The following is a 13,568-nucleotide window of genomic DNA, read 5'->3' as shown; positions in this document are numbered from 1 at the left end:
TTCACCCAAACGCATGTGTGTTTACACAGTGTTGTACTACCACAGTGGTGCTGTTTTACTATGATGGTACAAAATATGTACGTACAATTGTGAAAACTGTATTTCAACATTAGAATGTGGAATGTTTGAATTTCATGATTGTTGGATGTTAGGTGGACTAAGAAGTAAATTTTTATGCTATTTAACACTTGTATCTCTAAACAGGCTGTATAGTTATATGTAATTATAATGAGCTTTATGCTTGGGACTCATGCACATTAGTTACTGCATCTACAGTTGTTGTTACATTGTAATTACACAATGTAGCATGTACATTTTCAATACTGTTATACTGCATTTATTGTTGTTACATTGTAATTACATAGTGTAACATATCCATTTACAGTACAGTTACACTGCATCTATTGTTGTTACATTGTAATTACACAGGTATTAGTGCAGCTTCATGTAACTGTATGTATTTAAGTTTCAGCACGTGCAGATTCCCATGTCAATATGATGGTTTCTATGCAGCACATATTTGGACACTTACTGACTGCAGGAAAACAGATTCACACTGCAGTACCCAGCTAGTGCATATCGGTCTAAATCTGGACTAGCTTGTGCAGCACTGAGAAAGTGACCATTAATTCACACCTGAGTTTGACGTGTGTGTGTGTGTGTGTGGGTGTGTGTGTGTGTGTGGGTGTGTTTTTCACATGCAGGAACTGCAATAAATTATGTTTAGCCAATACGATAGTCACTTGGGACGTTAATTAAAATAACACCGCAGTGTTGTGGCTGTCAGCCTATTGGTTTGTACTCTTTTCACACTGCATATTTGGCATGCAGTTATTCCATTTGGTTCCTGGTTTTCATTCCTGATTTTATCAGAAGAACAAAAGTTAGAGTCAGCTGTGAGCTGTGGGCTCTCTGCCGGCTGGATTATCCCTGCCTCTGAGGACATTCACAATGTCCCCACAAACAGACACGCACACACACACACACACACACACACACATACATACACACACAGACACACGCTCACACGCATGCATGAACACACGCACACACACACTTATACAATCAAATATATAATCAGACACTTTGATATGAACAGTGAGAGACATGAGAGAGCTGTGACATTAAGTCACTTTCTCAAGAATAAAACGCCAAGTTGGGTAAAATGCTGAAAGACTTGAAACTGTGTTTCAAAGAGGTTAAGATATTTAAATTTTCATTTTCATTGCCAGCGATGCTCCTGCCTTTATATGTATATAAATGAAAGGTTGTCATTTTTTATTCTGTCTAATAACAAGTACCTCTTAAATAAAATAACTCCCTGTAAAATAATGTGAAATTGCATCAGTGCTTTTGCTGTAAGGACGACGCACGACATTTTCTGTGCTGTTTCCCTCTCCTCCGGAGCTATTATCCGCTTCATTTCAAACGAAGCAGGGAGCCACATCCAGGTGTTCCTTTTCCCAAAATACTCTTTAATTTTTACTGTAAGGCCGGTGTGGTTGCATTAGTGACACATGGTCTGCTCTGGGGAGACCGTTCCCTGGATTTATATGATTTTCTGGCTGAATGCCTGATTTGAGATTTGAGATATGACTGCAGCCGTAGCATCGGGCATCGGCAATCCCAGAAGGCAGTTCTGTCCTCTGTTACTGTTTATACCTGCTCTGTGTATCCACAAGAGTAATTACTTACCTTCAATTGCTCTTATTTTCTTTCTTTAGACTGGATATGACTTTGGGTCATTTGATTCCTAAAATTGTGTGCAGTTTATGATTTTGCCTAGCAACTAAACAAGTGACATAAGAACAAAGAAAAGTCTAGTTTTGTCAATTGTTTTTGGTAGTTTATGTCATTAATGTGTTGCATCATTACCTTGTGTGTGTGTGTCAGAATTCTTTTGAAGAGGAAGAGTCTTATATTATTCTCCAATGAACGATTCTCCATTCGTATAAAATATATACAATAATTGTTCCTGGGGGAAAGAAACCAGTAATGATTTACCTGTGATGTGGCTCTGTTGCATTTTTCCGTGTGCACGTGCTGTACGTGTGCGCTCCACAACCTTGGAGATGCTGTCCAGCGCATCAGAAACAATTATAAATCCTCACATATGCAGACGCTCCCTTTGACATTTCAGTTAGGCGCTGTGCACTGAGAGCCAGCGCGTGAAGCTGCAGCTGCAGCTGCGCAGCACTGAGAGCCAGCGCGTGAAGCTGCAGCTGCGCAGCACTGAGAGCCAGCGCATGAAGCTGCGCAGCACTGAGAGCCAGCGCGTGAAGCTGCGCAGCACTGAGAGCCAGCGCGTGAAGCTGCGCAGCACTGAGAGCCAGCGCGTGAAGCTGCAGCTGCGCAGCACTGAGAGCCAGCGCGTGAAGCTGCGCAGCACTGAGAGCCAGCGCGTGAAGCTGCAGCTGCGCAGCACTGAGAGCCAGCGCGTGAAGCTGCAGCTGCGCAGCACTGAGAGCCAGCACGTGAAGCTGCGCAGCACTGAGAGCCAGCGCGTGAAGCTGCAGCTGCGCAGCACTGAGAGCCAGCGCGTGAAGCTGCAGCTGCGCAGCACTGAGAGCCAGCGCGTGAAGCTGCAGCTGCGCAGCACTGAGAGCCAGCGCGTGAAGCTGCAGCTGCGCAGCAGCGTGGGACAGGACAGTAATGGAGCCCCTCTCGCTGACTGTCCATCGCAGGGACTCAAATTTGGGGAAGCTCCCTCGCATGGACTTCTGGGGTTCAGACTCCCAGTGTGAGGGAATTCCATGCCACGCTCTGTTCTGAAAAAAAACTCTATTAGGAACAGTTGTGTTTTGATTTGTGATGGTTTACTGCAGCATTATCTTTTGAACTCTGTATTTATTACTCTGAGTAAATGCGGAAATTCCCTTTGGATTTATCTAAAGCAGGGGGGGTTTCATCTGGTTTTGATCCAGCGCACCCCCAGCCAGGCTGAAAGGCATCCCGGGGGGGTTGGGGTTTGTGGACTTGGGGGGGGTGGGGGTGCCGGACCCCCTGCGGTACCTTTGGAGACCCCCTGTTGAAAATCATGGATCTAAAGGGTTTACCAGCTCCTTTCATATTCAGTTAGGCCCAATCTCCATCTGCTCTGCAGTCCAGAGTGAATTAATGACTTCTGAGCTCATTTAGGAAAACTGCTCGGATGTTTCCGGATTTATTTTTCATTGTTTTCGAGTTTTCTGAAATTTTGGCTGCTTATGAAAGTGTGTTATTTTTTTTCTAATATAATGCTTCTCATCTCTGAGTTCAGAGCTCTGATTAAGATGTTGTTTAATGGTTAATTTAGTACATGAATGCCGCGTGTGGACAATGTTGCCTCTGCGCAGTAATCAGAATTTAAGGCTTGTAATGCTTTGGATATTTTTGTAAATCAGCAGTAAATCACATTTGTGTGAAAGTGGTTATGCTGTTTTTCCCTAATCAATGCATAAATACCCTTGAACACCATCATCATTTGCTTTGTATTTTGGGTATGGCTAATGCTAATGCCCGTGCATACAGTCATGCCCCCTGCTCATTACCAGAGACCCCCCCCCCCCTCCCCCCCCCTCCCCTGCTCATTACCAGAGACCCCCCTGGTCACACAGAGGGATTCTGAGGTGCGAGTCTGCAGTGAAGTCACTTATGGGCTGAAGTGGCAGTGGGGAATGTTGTGGGCCTGCGATGGACGGGCGCTGTTTAAAAAAAAACGGCGTCTGCTTCCCTGGTTTTAATTAGCGGGAAGGTTTCTAATGCCTCGATAAACCAAGTCAACAAGCGCGTGCCAGAGCCCGGGAGAGAGGCGCCCTCTCCCCTCCTCTCTCTGCCCGGGGTTTAGCGAAATCTCTGCCCCATGGAAAGAGCACAACGGCCGTCCCGTCTGAACGATGGCCGCAATATTGACCCGAAAATAATTCACCCTCTTGTTTGAATTGCAACAGTGCAGGCAACTCCCACTGAGTCATTTGTTTGGGGCGGCGTATCGATCGGGCACCGCTTGTGAAGAGAGATTCTGTCGTCTGTCCCCCCAGAGTCAGTTAACAAAGGGGGGGGGGGGGGGTAGGTGATGAGTTTACAGGGGCCTAAGATGTCCCTCTTCAGTGTGTTTTAATGTTTACATGTTTACAACTGTGTGTGTTTTAAATGGGGCTGAATTGGTATTTATGCGCAATTAGATCTGGTTACAGTGTCTTAAGACTCTAATACATGTATTAAAGGTAAGACTTTAAAAAAAAAGTCAGTTTGTCATACTTGTAGTAGTGTTATGTATGACTTTGCCCTCCTAGGGTGGGATTAAGAATTTATCAAGGGACATCAGTTAATGAATCATCATAGACAATGAATGATTCATTAAGACGGCACCACCAATATTATTGATTTGTGTTTGATTTAATCTTTTTGGCATAACATATTATAATGAATACAGCACGGTTTTCAACAAAAAGTATTTATTATAAATGTTTTCATGAGAATTATTGGACAAATATTATACATAATGCATATTTGCAAACACAATTAAACTCTGAATTTGTATGATAAGAGGCTGACAGTATGTCTGGGTGTTTAAAGTTGGTCGGAATAGGTTTACAATGCCAAATTTACAATTTACACTTGAATAAAAACTGCAGATATGAGTTATGGATAGAACTGTACACATTGAGAGTGAAGTGCTTTGGCTGAAATGGCTGGAGTGTAGCGGGGTGGCAAAAGCAGGGCCCGTGGATGTACAGGTGGGTCACCTGAGGCAGGACTCTGTTCTTATGACACAGGTGAGGGCCGCTTGGTGTTTCCTCTGTGGAGAGATCGCCCAGCTGGGAATTAGCTGTGAATCAGAGCTTCCATCTCCGTTACTGCAGTTACACCCAGAGTGTGGATGTGGGGTGGCCCCGCAGATGGATCATTACTACTGTAATGGACATGTTCAGCCATCAAAGCTGCGCAATTATTTTTTCCTCCTTGCTTATTAGCCCTGTCCCTGGGGTGGATCTCCTCTTGCCATGGCTCGCTCATCAGGCCATCAGTCACATGACGCACAATCAGATGCTTTTCTGTGGAAAAGAGAAAATGCATCAAACTGACACAGTAGCGCCAAAGTAGTTTTTTTTTTTTGTCAGATGATGTTATTAGTGCATCCATATTCTAAACAGCCTGCAAATTTAATATTCACCTCATTCACCCGCGCAAAGCACAATGAATGATTTTCACACACCTCTCATTTCAAAGGTAATCCATCAATGTACAGAAGTGCTTGTGAATAATGATCAAACCTGCTTCTAATATCCTTCACTTGTCAGGTTCATTATCTTACAGCAGTGTGAGCCTGATCAGGCTGCTCATAACCTTACAGCATTATGAGCCTGACCAGGCTGCTCATAACCCTACAGCACTATGAGCCTGACCAGGCTGCTCATAACCTTACAGCACTATGAGCCTGAGCAGGCTGCTCATAACCTTACAGCACTATGAGCCTGACCAGGCTGCTCATAACCTTACAGCACTATGAGCCTGACCAGGCTGCTCATAACCTTACAGCACTATGAGCCTGACCAGGCTGCTCATAACCTTACAGCACTGTGAGCCTGACCAGGCTGCTCATAACCTTACAGCACTGTGAGCCTGACCAGGCTGCTCATAACCTTACAGCACTATGAGCCTGACCAGGCTGCTCATAACCTTACAGCACTATGAGCCTGACCAGGCTGCTCATAACCCTACAGCACTATGAGCCTGACCAGGCTGCTCATAACCTTACAGCACTATGAGCCTGACCAGGCTGCTCATAACCTTACGGCACTATGAGTCTGACCAGGCTGTTCATACCTTTACAGCACTATGGGCCTGACCAGGCTGCTCATAACCTTACAGCACTATGAGCCTGAGCAGGCAGCTCATAGCCTTACAGCACTATGAGCCTGACCAGGCTGCTCATAACCTTACAGCACTATGAGCCTGACCAGGCTGCTCATAACCTTACAGCACTATGAGCCTGACCAGGCTGCTCATAACCCTACAGCACTATGAGCCTGACCAGGCTGCTCATAACCTTACAGCACTATGAGCCTGACCAGGCTGCTCATAACCTTACAGCACTATGAGCCTGACCAGGCTGCTCATAACCCTACAGCACTATGAGCCTGACCAGGCTGCTCATAACCTTACAGCACTATGAGCCTGACCAGGCTGCTCATAACCTTACAGCACTATGAGCCTGACCAGGCTGCTCATAACCTTACAGCACTATGAGCCTGACCAGGCTGCTCATAACCTTACAGCACTATGAGCCTGACCAGGCTGCTCATAATCCTACAGCACTATGAGCCTGACCAGGCTGCTCAGAAACCCTGCAGCACTGTGAGCCTGACCAGGCTGCTCATACTCATAACTGAAGTACTGAAATTTGGCCCTGCAGCCCCCCAGGCCTGTAGGGGAGTTTGAGGGGATCTGTCTGGGAGGCTTGGAGGTGCGTTTCTCTAAACCAGCGTGTCCGTCTGCAGTTGTTAAAGGTTGAAAGCGTGCGCAGATGTTGGACGCAGTCCAGCCTTGATCGCCTGGAGGAGGCGGTGAGCGAGGCCGTGTAGCTCAGCTCCCGAGTAAATGTCAAGAGCACAGCCAAGGACGAGCTGTTTGCAGCGGCTGGCACAGAGCGAAGGGGCCGCGATCCACGGCTGTGATATCCGCCGCTTAGACCAGGCGCACAGCGCTGCTGATGGCTCTCCTCTGTGGAGCTTAAAGAGATGATGTACATCAGTCTGCTCTCTCACTGTTCAGCTTCACCTGCACCTGTATCCAGCGCTAATAAACGTGGTGCTGAAATGAACATGTTCATATTAAAATCTCACATTTTTTTATAAGAGGAGCTAATACGTAATGCTCATAGCTCTTAAATGACTCTACTACTGTGGAGGTCTACAGAAACCACACCCGTGTGTGTGTGAGTCTGTGTGTGTGTGTGTCTGTGCGTGTGTGTGTGTGTGTGCATATGTGCGTGTGCATGTGGAGTGAGTTTGTGTGTGTGTATGTGTGTGTGTTTGTGTGGAGTGACTTTTTGTGTGTGTCTGTGTGTGTGAGTCTGTGTATGTGTGTGTTTGTGTGGAGTGAGTTTTTGTGTGTGTGTGTGTGTGAGAGAGTCTGTGTATGTGTGTGTGTGTGTGTGTGTGTGTGTATGTGTGTGTGTGTGGGTGTGTGTGAGTCTGTGTGTGTGTGTGTGTGTGTGTGTGTGTTGAGTGAGGTGTCTCTAACAGACTCCTTGTCTCTGCAGCTCTCCCTCCTGACTGAAGCTGGGTTTTTGGGGGTGCTCCCCTATGTGGACCCCTGTGATCTCCCTGACAGGCCGGGCTTGTGGGATCAGTCCTTCGGCATCAGCCTGAACCCCGGAGGGGACCCCTCCACCCCCGGGTACCCCAGTATCGGTAAGGGCCCCCAAACTGCGCTCCCACCTCCGGAGCTCTGCTTCCCGCCTGCCTCGCTTGCCTCAGTCCACTGCGCACGTGTGTGTGATTAGGGGAGATGTTAACTGATGTGGTGAAACTAGAAACAGGGGAAGTGAAGTTAATAAGCAGCTCTGCCGTTAGTCAGTGGAGTTCTAGAGCCCCCAACGGTGGTCTGCTCTCTTTCTGCCCCACCCCAATGCCCCCCCATCAGCTGCCCCCCCCCCCCCCCCCCCCCCCCGCTTGTCGGGGCTGTTAAGCCTGATGTGGCCGTCCGCGGTAATTATCTCTTTAGACCGCTCAGCCAGCAAATCAACATGTGGTCTGTCATTAGACGCTCACTTGGTGTTCATTTTTCACGCGGTCATCTCTCTTGTTCGCCCCACGTCGGCCGCCCCCCCCCCACCGGCGGCTCCATGCGCGCCAGCTCGTTAGACACACTATCAACCTTAATTGGGGGGGGGGGGGGGGTCATCAAATCACCTCCACCCTGGTAAGAGAACGACAGAGCAGATAATGACTCTTAATGCTGTGAATTTAAGGATGTCTGTGAGCCTGTGTGCACACATTTCAGTCTCTTATTCACTTCCTGTTGTGGGCAGTGGACTGGCAGTAAACCTGTTTTGGAGAATTTACATACTGTACATTGTAATTGTGGTAAATTGGTGAAAAGCAATAGTCTGGTGAGAGCTCTTGTTTATTATGGTCTGTAAGTGTGTAACTGCCTCAGCTCAGGTGTCCTGTGTAGCGGACAGGCCGCTGTCCTTGGTCCTGAAGCCAAGTGTGGATAACTCTTTAGCCTGTTGCTTCTGTACTTTCTGAAAACAGGCTGTTCTGAGCAGTAATGGCAGGTCCTAATGAACAGGCGCAGAGCTTCTCCACCCCGGCTCCCCAGAGACGAAATTATCTCCCCATTCCTCTGTGAACCACTCGATTCCTGCCTATTTTTCTGATAGGCATTGGTCTGAAGACGCATCTCTTTCCCGAAAATCCATGAAAGTAAAATGTTTTGTCTTTGGCTTGGGTGGGGGAATGAACCCCCGTCAGTGTTAGAGCCTGGAGCCGGTGTCTGGCACTGCGCTGCGTGTAGCTCTGGGCAGATCCACTCATCCATCCTGCCAGGACCAAGTGCCAATCACGCGGCAGCAGGATGTGATGTCAGGACTCTGAGGATTCCGCAGACAGCTGTTAAAGCAGCTGCTGAGCGGCTGGTCCGTCACTAAAGGAAAAGAGGAAAAGAGCGCTTTCTCCAGCGCGCGGATATCTGGTGCATTAATGTCGCCGCAAAGGTCACCAGTGAGATGAAGCCGGAATACTTTAATGAGACGGGCTTGTTTCAGTGCAGCGTGGTCTGCTTATGAATGCTGGCATTTCACAGCTTTTGAGGCATTGATCTTCTGTTGTTCTACAAGTTGCGTTTGGATTGATTAAATATTTAAAAGCGCCTGTGCAATTAAATCATTTTGAATAGTTATAAATAAATAACTAAAGTTAATAAATAAATGCATGATAAATGTTCATACTTCTTATGCCTTATCGCTTAAAGTAAAGAAAAAAAAAGGTCTTTAATGTATAGATGCTTTCATCTACAGCATATACATCATGGCTGGGTTTTGTGGGTATTTAATGTTACTGTATTTTTTTATTTCTGATTTTATATTTTCACACTCCTTTCTTGCATGTAGTAAACATGGAGGTGTTTCATCACGTTGTGTTTGTTGGGTGCAGTTTTTGGACGGTTGTCTGAACGCCTGTTTGCATTACCATTTATAAAAAGGAGCTATTTTTTACCCGTATCTGAGTGAGAAAACACGGAATGCTGAGAACTTCAAACATTTTTTGCATGTTAATTTCACGTCGGCGACAGGTGGGCCTGTTCACAGGGAGAGCATTGTGTACCCCTGGGTTATTTAAAAACCTCGCTGGACTCAAAAGAGCGCTTTGAATAGAAATGCGATCATTTGCATATTTATTTAAGCACGCCGCTGCTCTGGGACCGGTGTAGGAACCTTTAATGAACAAACGCGTGCCGTCTGCTGGCGGTGGACTATCTGTGCTCAGCCGCGGTGTGTCTCTGCTCCTCTTCTGTCCGTCTGTTCCACGCTCGCTGTCTTTCAGGATGTGGGCGAAGGACATGTGCGATGACACGGCGCGTACACGTGTCCGCCACCGCCCTGCCTTTCCTGTCTGTCTCACCCGCGTCTCCAGAGAAAATGGCCGTGAAGGTCGTGAGCAAGACCTTGTGAATTTCAACACAAGGACACAGAGCTGTTTGGGTTTACAAAGTAGGTTATCAGAGATGCCTGTTCTTAATTGTCCTTTATAATGAAACAATGCTCACGGTTAAGCACTTGAATAGGGCATTTGCATGTGTTTGGTGCGTGTTCTGCATGGAGGTTAATGCTTTTAAGAGGCTCTTTTTCTTTTATTAATGAGTCCGGCAGAAATAAGCGGATTAGCTTGCTAGCGGAATGCCAGGGTGAACACCGGCCCAAGTTTAGAGCATCGTTGCATTTTTCATTATCTTCAGTGATGATCCCACACATTGTCCTCCCAGCATCCTGTGCTTTGAAGTATGCACTGAACGGCCGGGCGCTTATTTCCCCTTCTGAATTATTCAGCGAGCCTGTGATGAAAAAATGGAAAAAATGAAATATTTCACGTGGCCTCCCTGTGAACCGTGTGCAGGGCGATCCCAACATCGTCATGGGGACCACCGCCGCTCGCCCGGGACAGAGCGACACAGGAAACTCCCACGCTCCTCTCCCGTCATGTGACTGCCGGGGCAACTAGTGGGCACCCTGGCGTGTTGCGGTGTTCTCTGGTGTGTTACGGTTTTCTCTCCGTGTTACAGTGTTCTCTGGCGTGTTAGTGTTCTCTGGCGTGTTACAATGTTCTCTGGTGTGTTAGTGTTCTCTGGCGTGTTACGGTGTTCTCTGGCGTGTTACGGTGTTCTCTGGCGTGTTACAGTGTTCTCTGGCGTGTTAGTGTTCTCTGGCGTGTTACAGTGTTCTCTGGCGTGTTACGGTGTTCTCTGGCGTGTTACGGTGTTCTCTGGCATGTTACGGTGTTCTCTGGCGTGTTACAGTGTTCTCTGGCGTGTTACAGTGTTCTCTGGCGTGTTACAGTGTTCTCTGGCGTGTTACAGTGTTCTCTGGCATGTTGCGTGTTCTCTGGTGTGTTACAGTGTTCTCTGGTGTGTTACGGTGTTCTCTGGTGTGTTACAGTGTTCTCTGGCATGTTGTGGTATTCTCTGGCGTGTTACAGTGTTCTCTGGCGTGTTGCGTGTTCTCTGGCGTGTTACAGTGTTCTCTGGCGTGTTACGGTGTTCTCTGGCGTGTTACAGTGTTCTCTGGCGTGTTACGGTGTTCTCTGGCGTGTTACAGTGTTCTCTAGCGTGTTACAGTGTTCTCTAGCGTGTTACAGTGTTCTCTGGCGTGTTACAGTGTTCTCTGGCGTGTTGCGTGTTCTCTGGTGTGTTACAGTGTTCTCTGGTGTGTTACGGTGTTCTCTGGTGTGTTACAGTGTTCTCTGGCATGTTGTGGTATTCTCTGGCGTGTTACAGTGTTCTCTGGTGTGTTACGGTGTTCTCTGGTGTGTTACAGTGTTCTCTGGCATGTTGTGGTATTCTCTGGCGTGTTACAGTGTTCTCTGGCGTGTTGCGTGTTCTCTGGCGTGTTACAGTGTTCTCTGGCGTGTTGCGGTATTCTCTGGCGTGTTCTCTGGCGTGTTACAGTGTTCTCTGGCGTGTTACGGTGTTCTCTGGCGTGTTACAGTGTTCTCTGGCATGTTACGGTGTTCTCTGGCGTGTTACAGTGTTCTCTAGCGTGTTACAGTGTTCTCTGGCGTGTTACAGTGTTCTCTGGTGTGTTGCGTGTTCTCTGGTGTGTTACAGTGTTCTCTGGTGTGTTACGGTGTTCTCTGGTGTGTTACAGTGTTCTCTGGCATGTTGTGGTATTCTCTGGCGTGTTACAGTGTTCTCTGGTGTGTTACGGTGTTCTCTGGTGTGTTACAGTGTTCTCTGGCATGTTGTGGTATTCTCTGGCGTGTTACAGTGTTCTCTGGCGTGTTACAGTGTTCTCTGGCGTGTTCTCTGGCGTGTTGTGGTATTCTCTGGCGTGTTCTCTGGCGTGTTACAGTGTTCTCTGGTGTGTTGCGGTGTTCTCTGGCGTGTTACAGTGTTCTCTGGCGTGTTGCGGTATTCTCTGGCATGTTCTCTGGCGTGTTCTCTGGCGTGTTACAGTGTTCTCTGGCGTGTTACAGTGTTCCATTCCCATGTGACGGCCTCCGCAGATGTTGAGAGATGCGGGTTTGGATTTCCTGCGTTCGCTGCCCCAGTCAGGGGTTACTGCCCCAGTGAAGGGTTACTGCCTTAGTCAGGGGTTACTGCCCCAGTGAAGGGTTACTGCCCCAGTCAGGGGTTACTGCCCTAGTCAACGGTTACTGCCCCAGTCAGGGGTTACTGCCCCAGTGAAGGGTTACTGCCCCAGTCAGGGGTTACTGCCCCAGTGAAGGGTTACTGCCCCAGTCAGGGGTTACCGCCCCAGTCCAGGTGTTACTGCCCCAGTGAAGGGTTACTGCCCCAGTCCAGGGGTTACTGCCCCAGTGAAAGGTTACTGCCCCAGTCCAGGGGTTACTGCCCCAGTGAAGGGTTACTGCCCCAGTCCAGGGGTAACTGCCCCAGTGAAGTATTACTGCCCCAGTCCAGGGGCTACTGCGCCAGTGAAGGGTGTCTGCAGGGCTACTGCCCCACTGAAGAGCTGGGACAGATGTTAACAGTGAAAGGGTTAAACCCCTCATTTTACTCTGTTTAATAAACGTGCAGTCTTCTTCATCGCAAACCCCAACCCAAACCACCCCCCCCCCCCCCCCCCCCCCCCCTCCAAAAAGAGTATAAGTGAGAGCAGGCAGCCGGAGGAGGGCAGCGCAGTGTAATGGAGAGAGAACTCAGTTTGTATCTCCAGGGTTACAGGTTCGAATCCCATGGGGGCACAGCCCCTGTGCCCTTGAACGATGGTACTTAACCTGAGCTGCTCCAGTGAGTGTGCAGCTGTGTGAACAGCTTGTGTGTGTGAGCTGCGTAATCCTGCGTGGGACAGAGCGCGTGCAGAACGTAGCGTAAGGAGCGAGCTAACGACAGAGTGCAGACGCTAACGGCGCGGACGCTAACGGCAGAGCGCACACGCTAACGGCGCAGGCGCTAACGACAGAGCGCAGACACTAAGGACAGAGCGCAGACGCTAACGGCGCATACGCTAAGGACAGAGCGCACACGCTAAGGACAGAGCGCACACGCTAAGGACAGAGCGCAGACGCTAAGGACAGAGCGCAGACGCTAAGGACAGAGCGCAGACGCTAAGGACAGAGCGCAGACGCTAACGACAGAGCGCAGACGCTAACGGCAGAGCGCAGACGCTAACGACAGAGCGCAGACGCTAACGGCAGAGCGCAGACGCTAACGACAGAGCGCAGACGCTAACGACAGAGCGCAGACGCTAACGACAGAGCGCTAACGGCGCAGTGCGCGGTCTTCAGGTTCGGGCCCGTCAGGGCGTCTTCTGGTTCCTTCACGGTTGGGAGGAAGATTCGCTTTTCCGCGAACGCGACACCTCACCCCTCCATCGCCCTGGCTCCTTCCCTGGCAGGGTGGCACACGTTGCGTTCACGGGCCGGTATTTCCAGTTAACTAAGAAAACGATGTCCTTATTGCGGCGCGTCCCGCGCAAACAAATAAAGCGAGAGAGAGAGAGAGAGAGAGATGAAGTAATAAGGAGCATTAATCTCGCGCGCGAGCGCATGAACATCTGGGTGCTGTGTGCCCGCGTCTCATGCCAGGGCCCATAAAGCATGTCATTCTGCCGGGGGCTCCGGGGGGGGGGGGGGGGGGGGGCTTCACGGGAAAGAGTGCCATTAAGCTCTCATTAAAACCCAATCATCATTAGAGGACCTATCTGCTGTTCCCCTGGCCTGGTGCAGCCCCAGCACCACTGCATTAAAACACCATAACGGCTCATGATGAGACGGAATAAAAGAATAAAGAAAAGATAATAAAAAGGATGAAATCCAAAAAACAATTTTAAAAGCGGGAAGGGACAGCTGCCATGGAAACCTATACACTTCTTTTTTAAGGAGTCTGCCGAAGTTTCTGTCTGT

The 13,568-nt window shown here is 48.8% G+C and overlaps 1 protein-coding gene across 1 annotated transcript in view; it reads left to right on the top strand.

The window, feature by feature from the left end:
- The window catches only part of LOC118225400 (inactive N-acetylated-alpha-linked acidic dipeptidase-like protein 2), a 330,235-nt gene that overhangs the window by 200,121 nt on the left and 116,546 nt on the right, over positions 1-13,568 (top strand). The window contains exon 7 of the mRNA XM_035413736.1: positions 7,247-7,397. Coding sequence (XP_035269627.1) covers positions 7,247-7,397 — 151 coding nt within the window. The remainder of the gene's footprint in view (positions 1-7,246; positions 7,398-13,568) is intronic.

This window comes from Anguilla anguilla, chromosome 4 (assembly GCF_013347855.1).
Source record: "Anguilla anguilla isolate fAngAng1 chromosome 4, fAngAng1.pri, whole genome shotgun sequence".
Classification (NCBI taxonomy): Eukaryota; Metazoa; Chordata; class Actinopteri; order Anguilliformes; family Anguillidae; genus Anguilla; species Anguilla anguilla.
The sequence above is the reverse complement of the archived record's forward strand: the minus strand, read 5'-3'. Positions and strand labels throughout refer to the sequence as shown.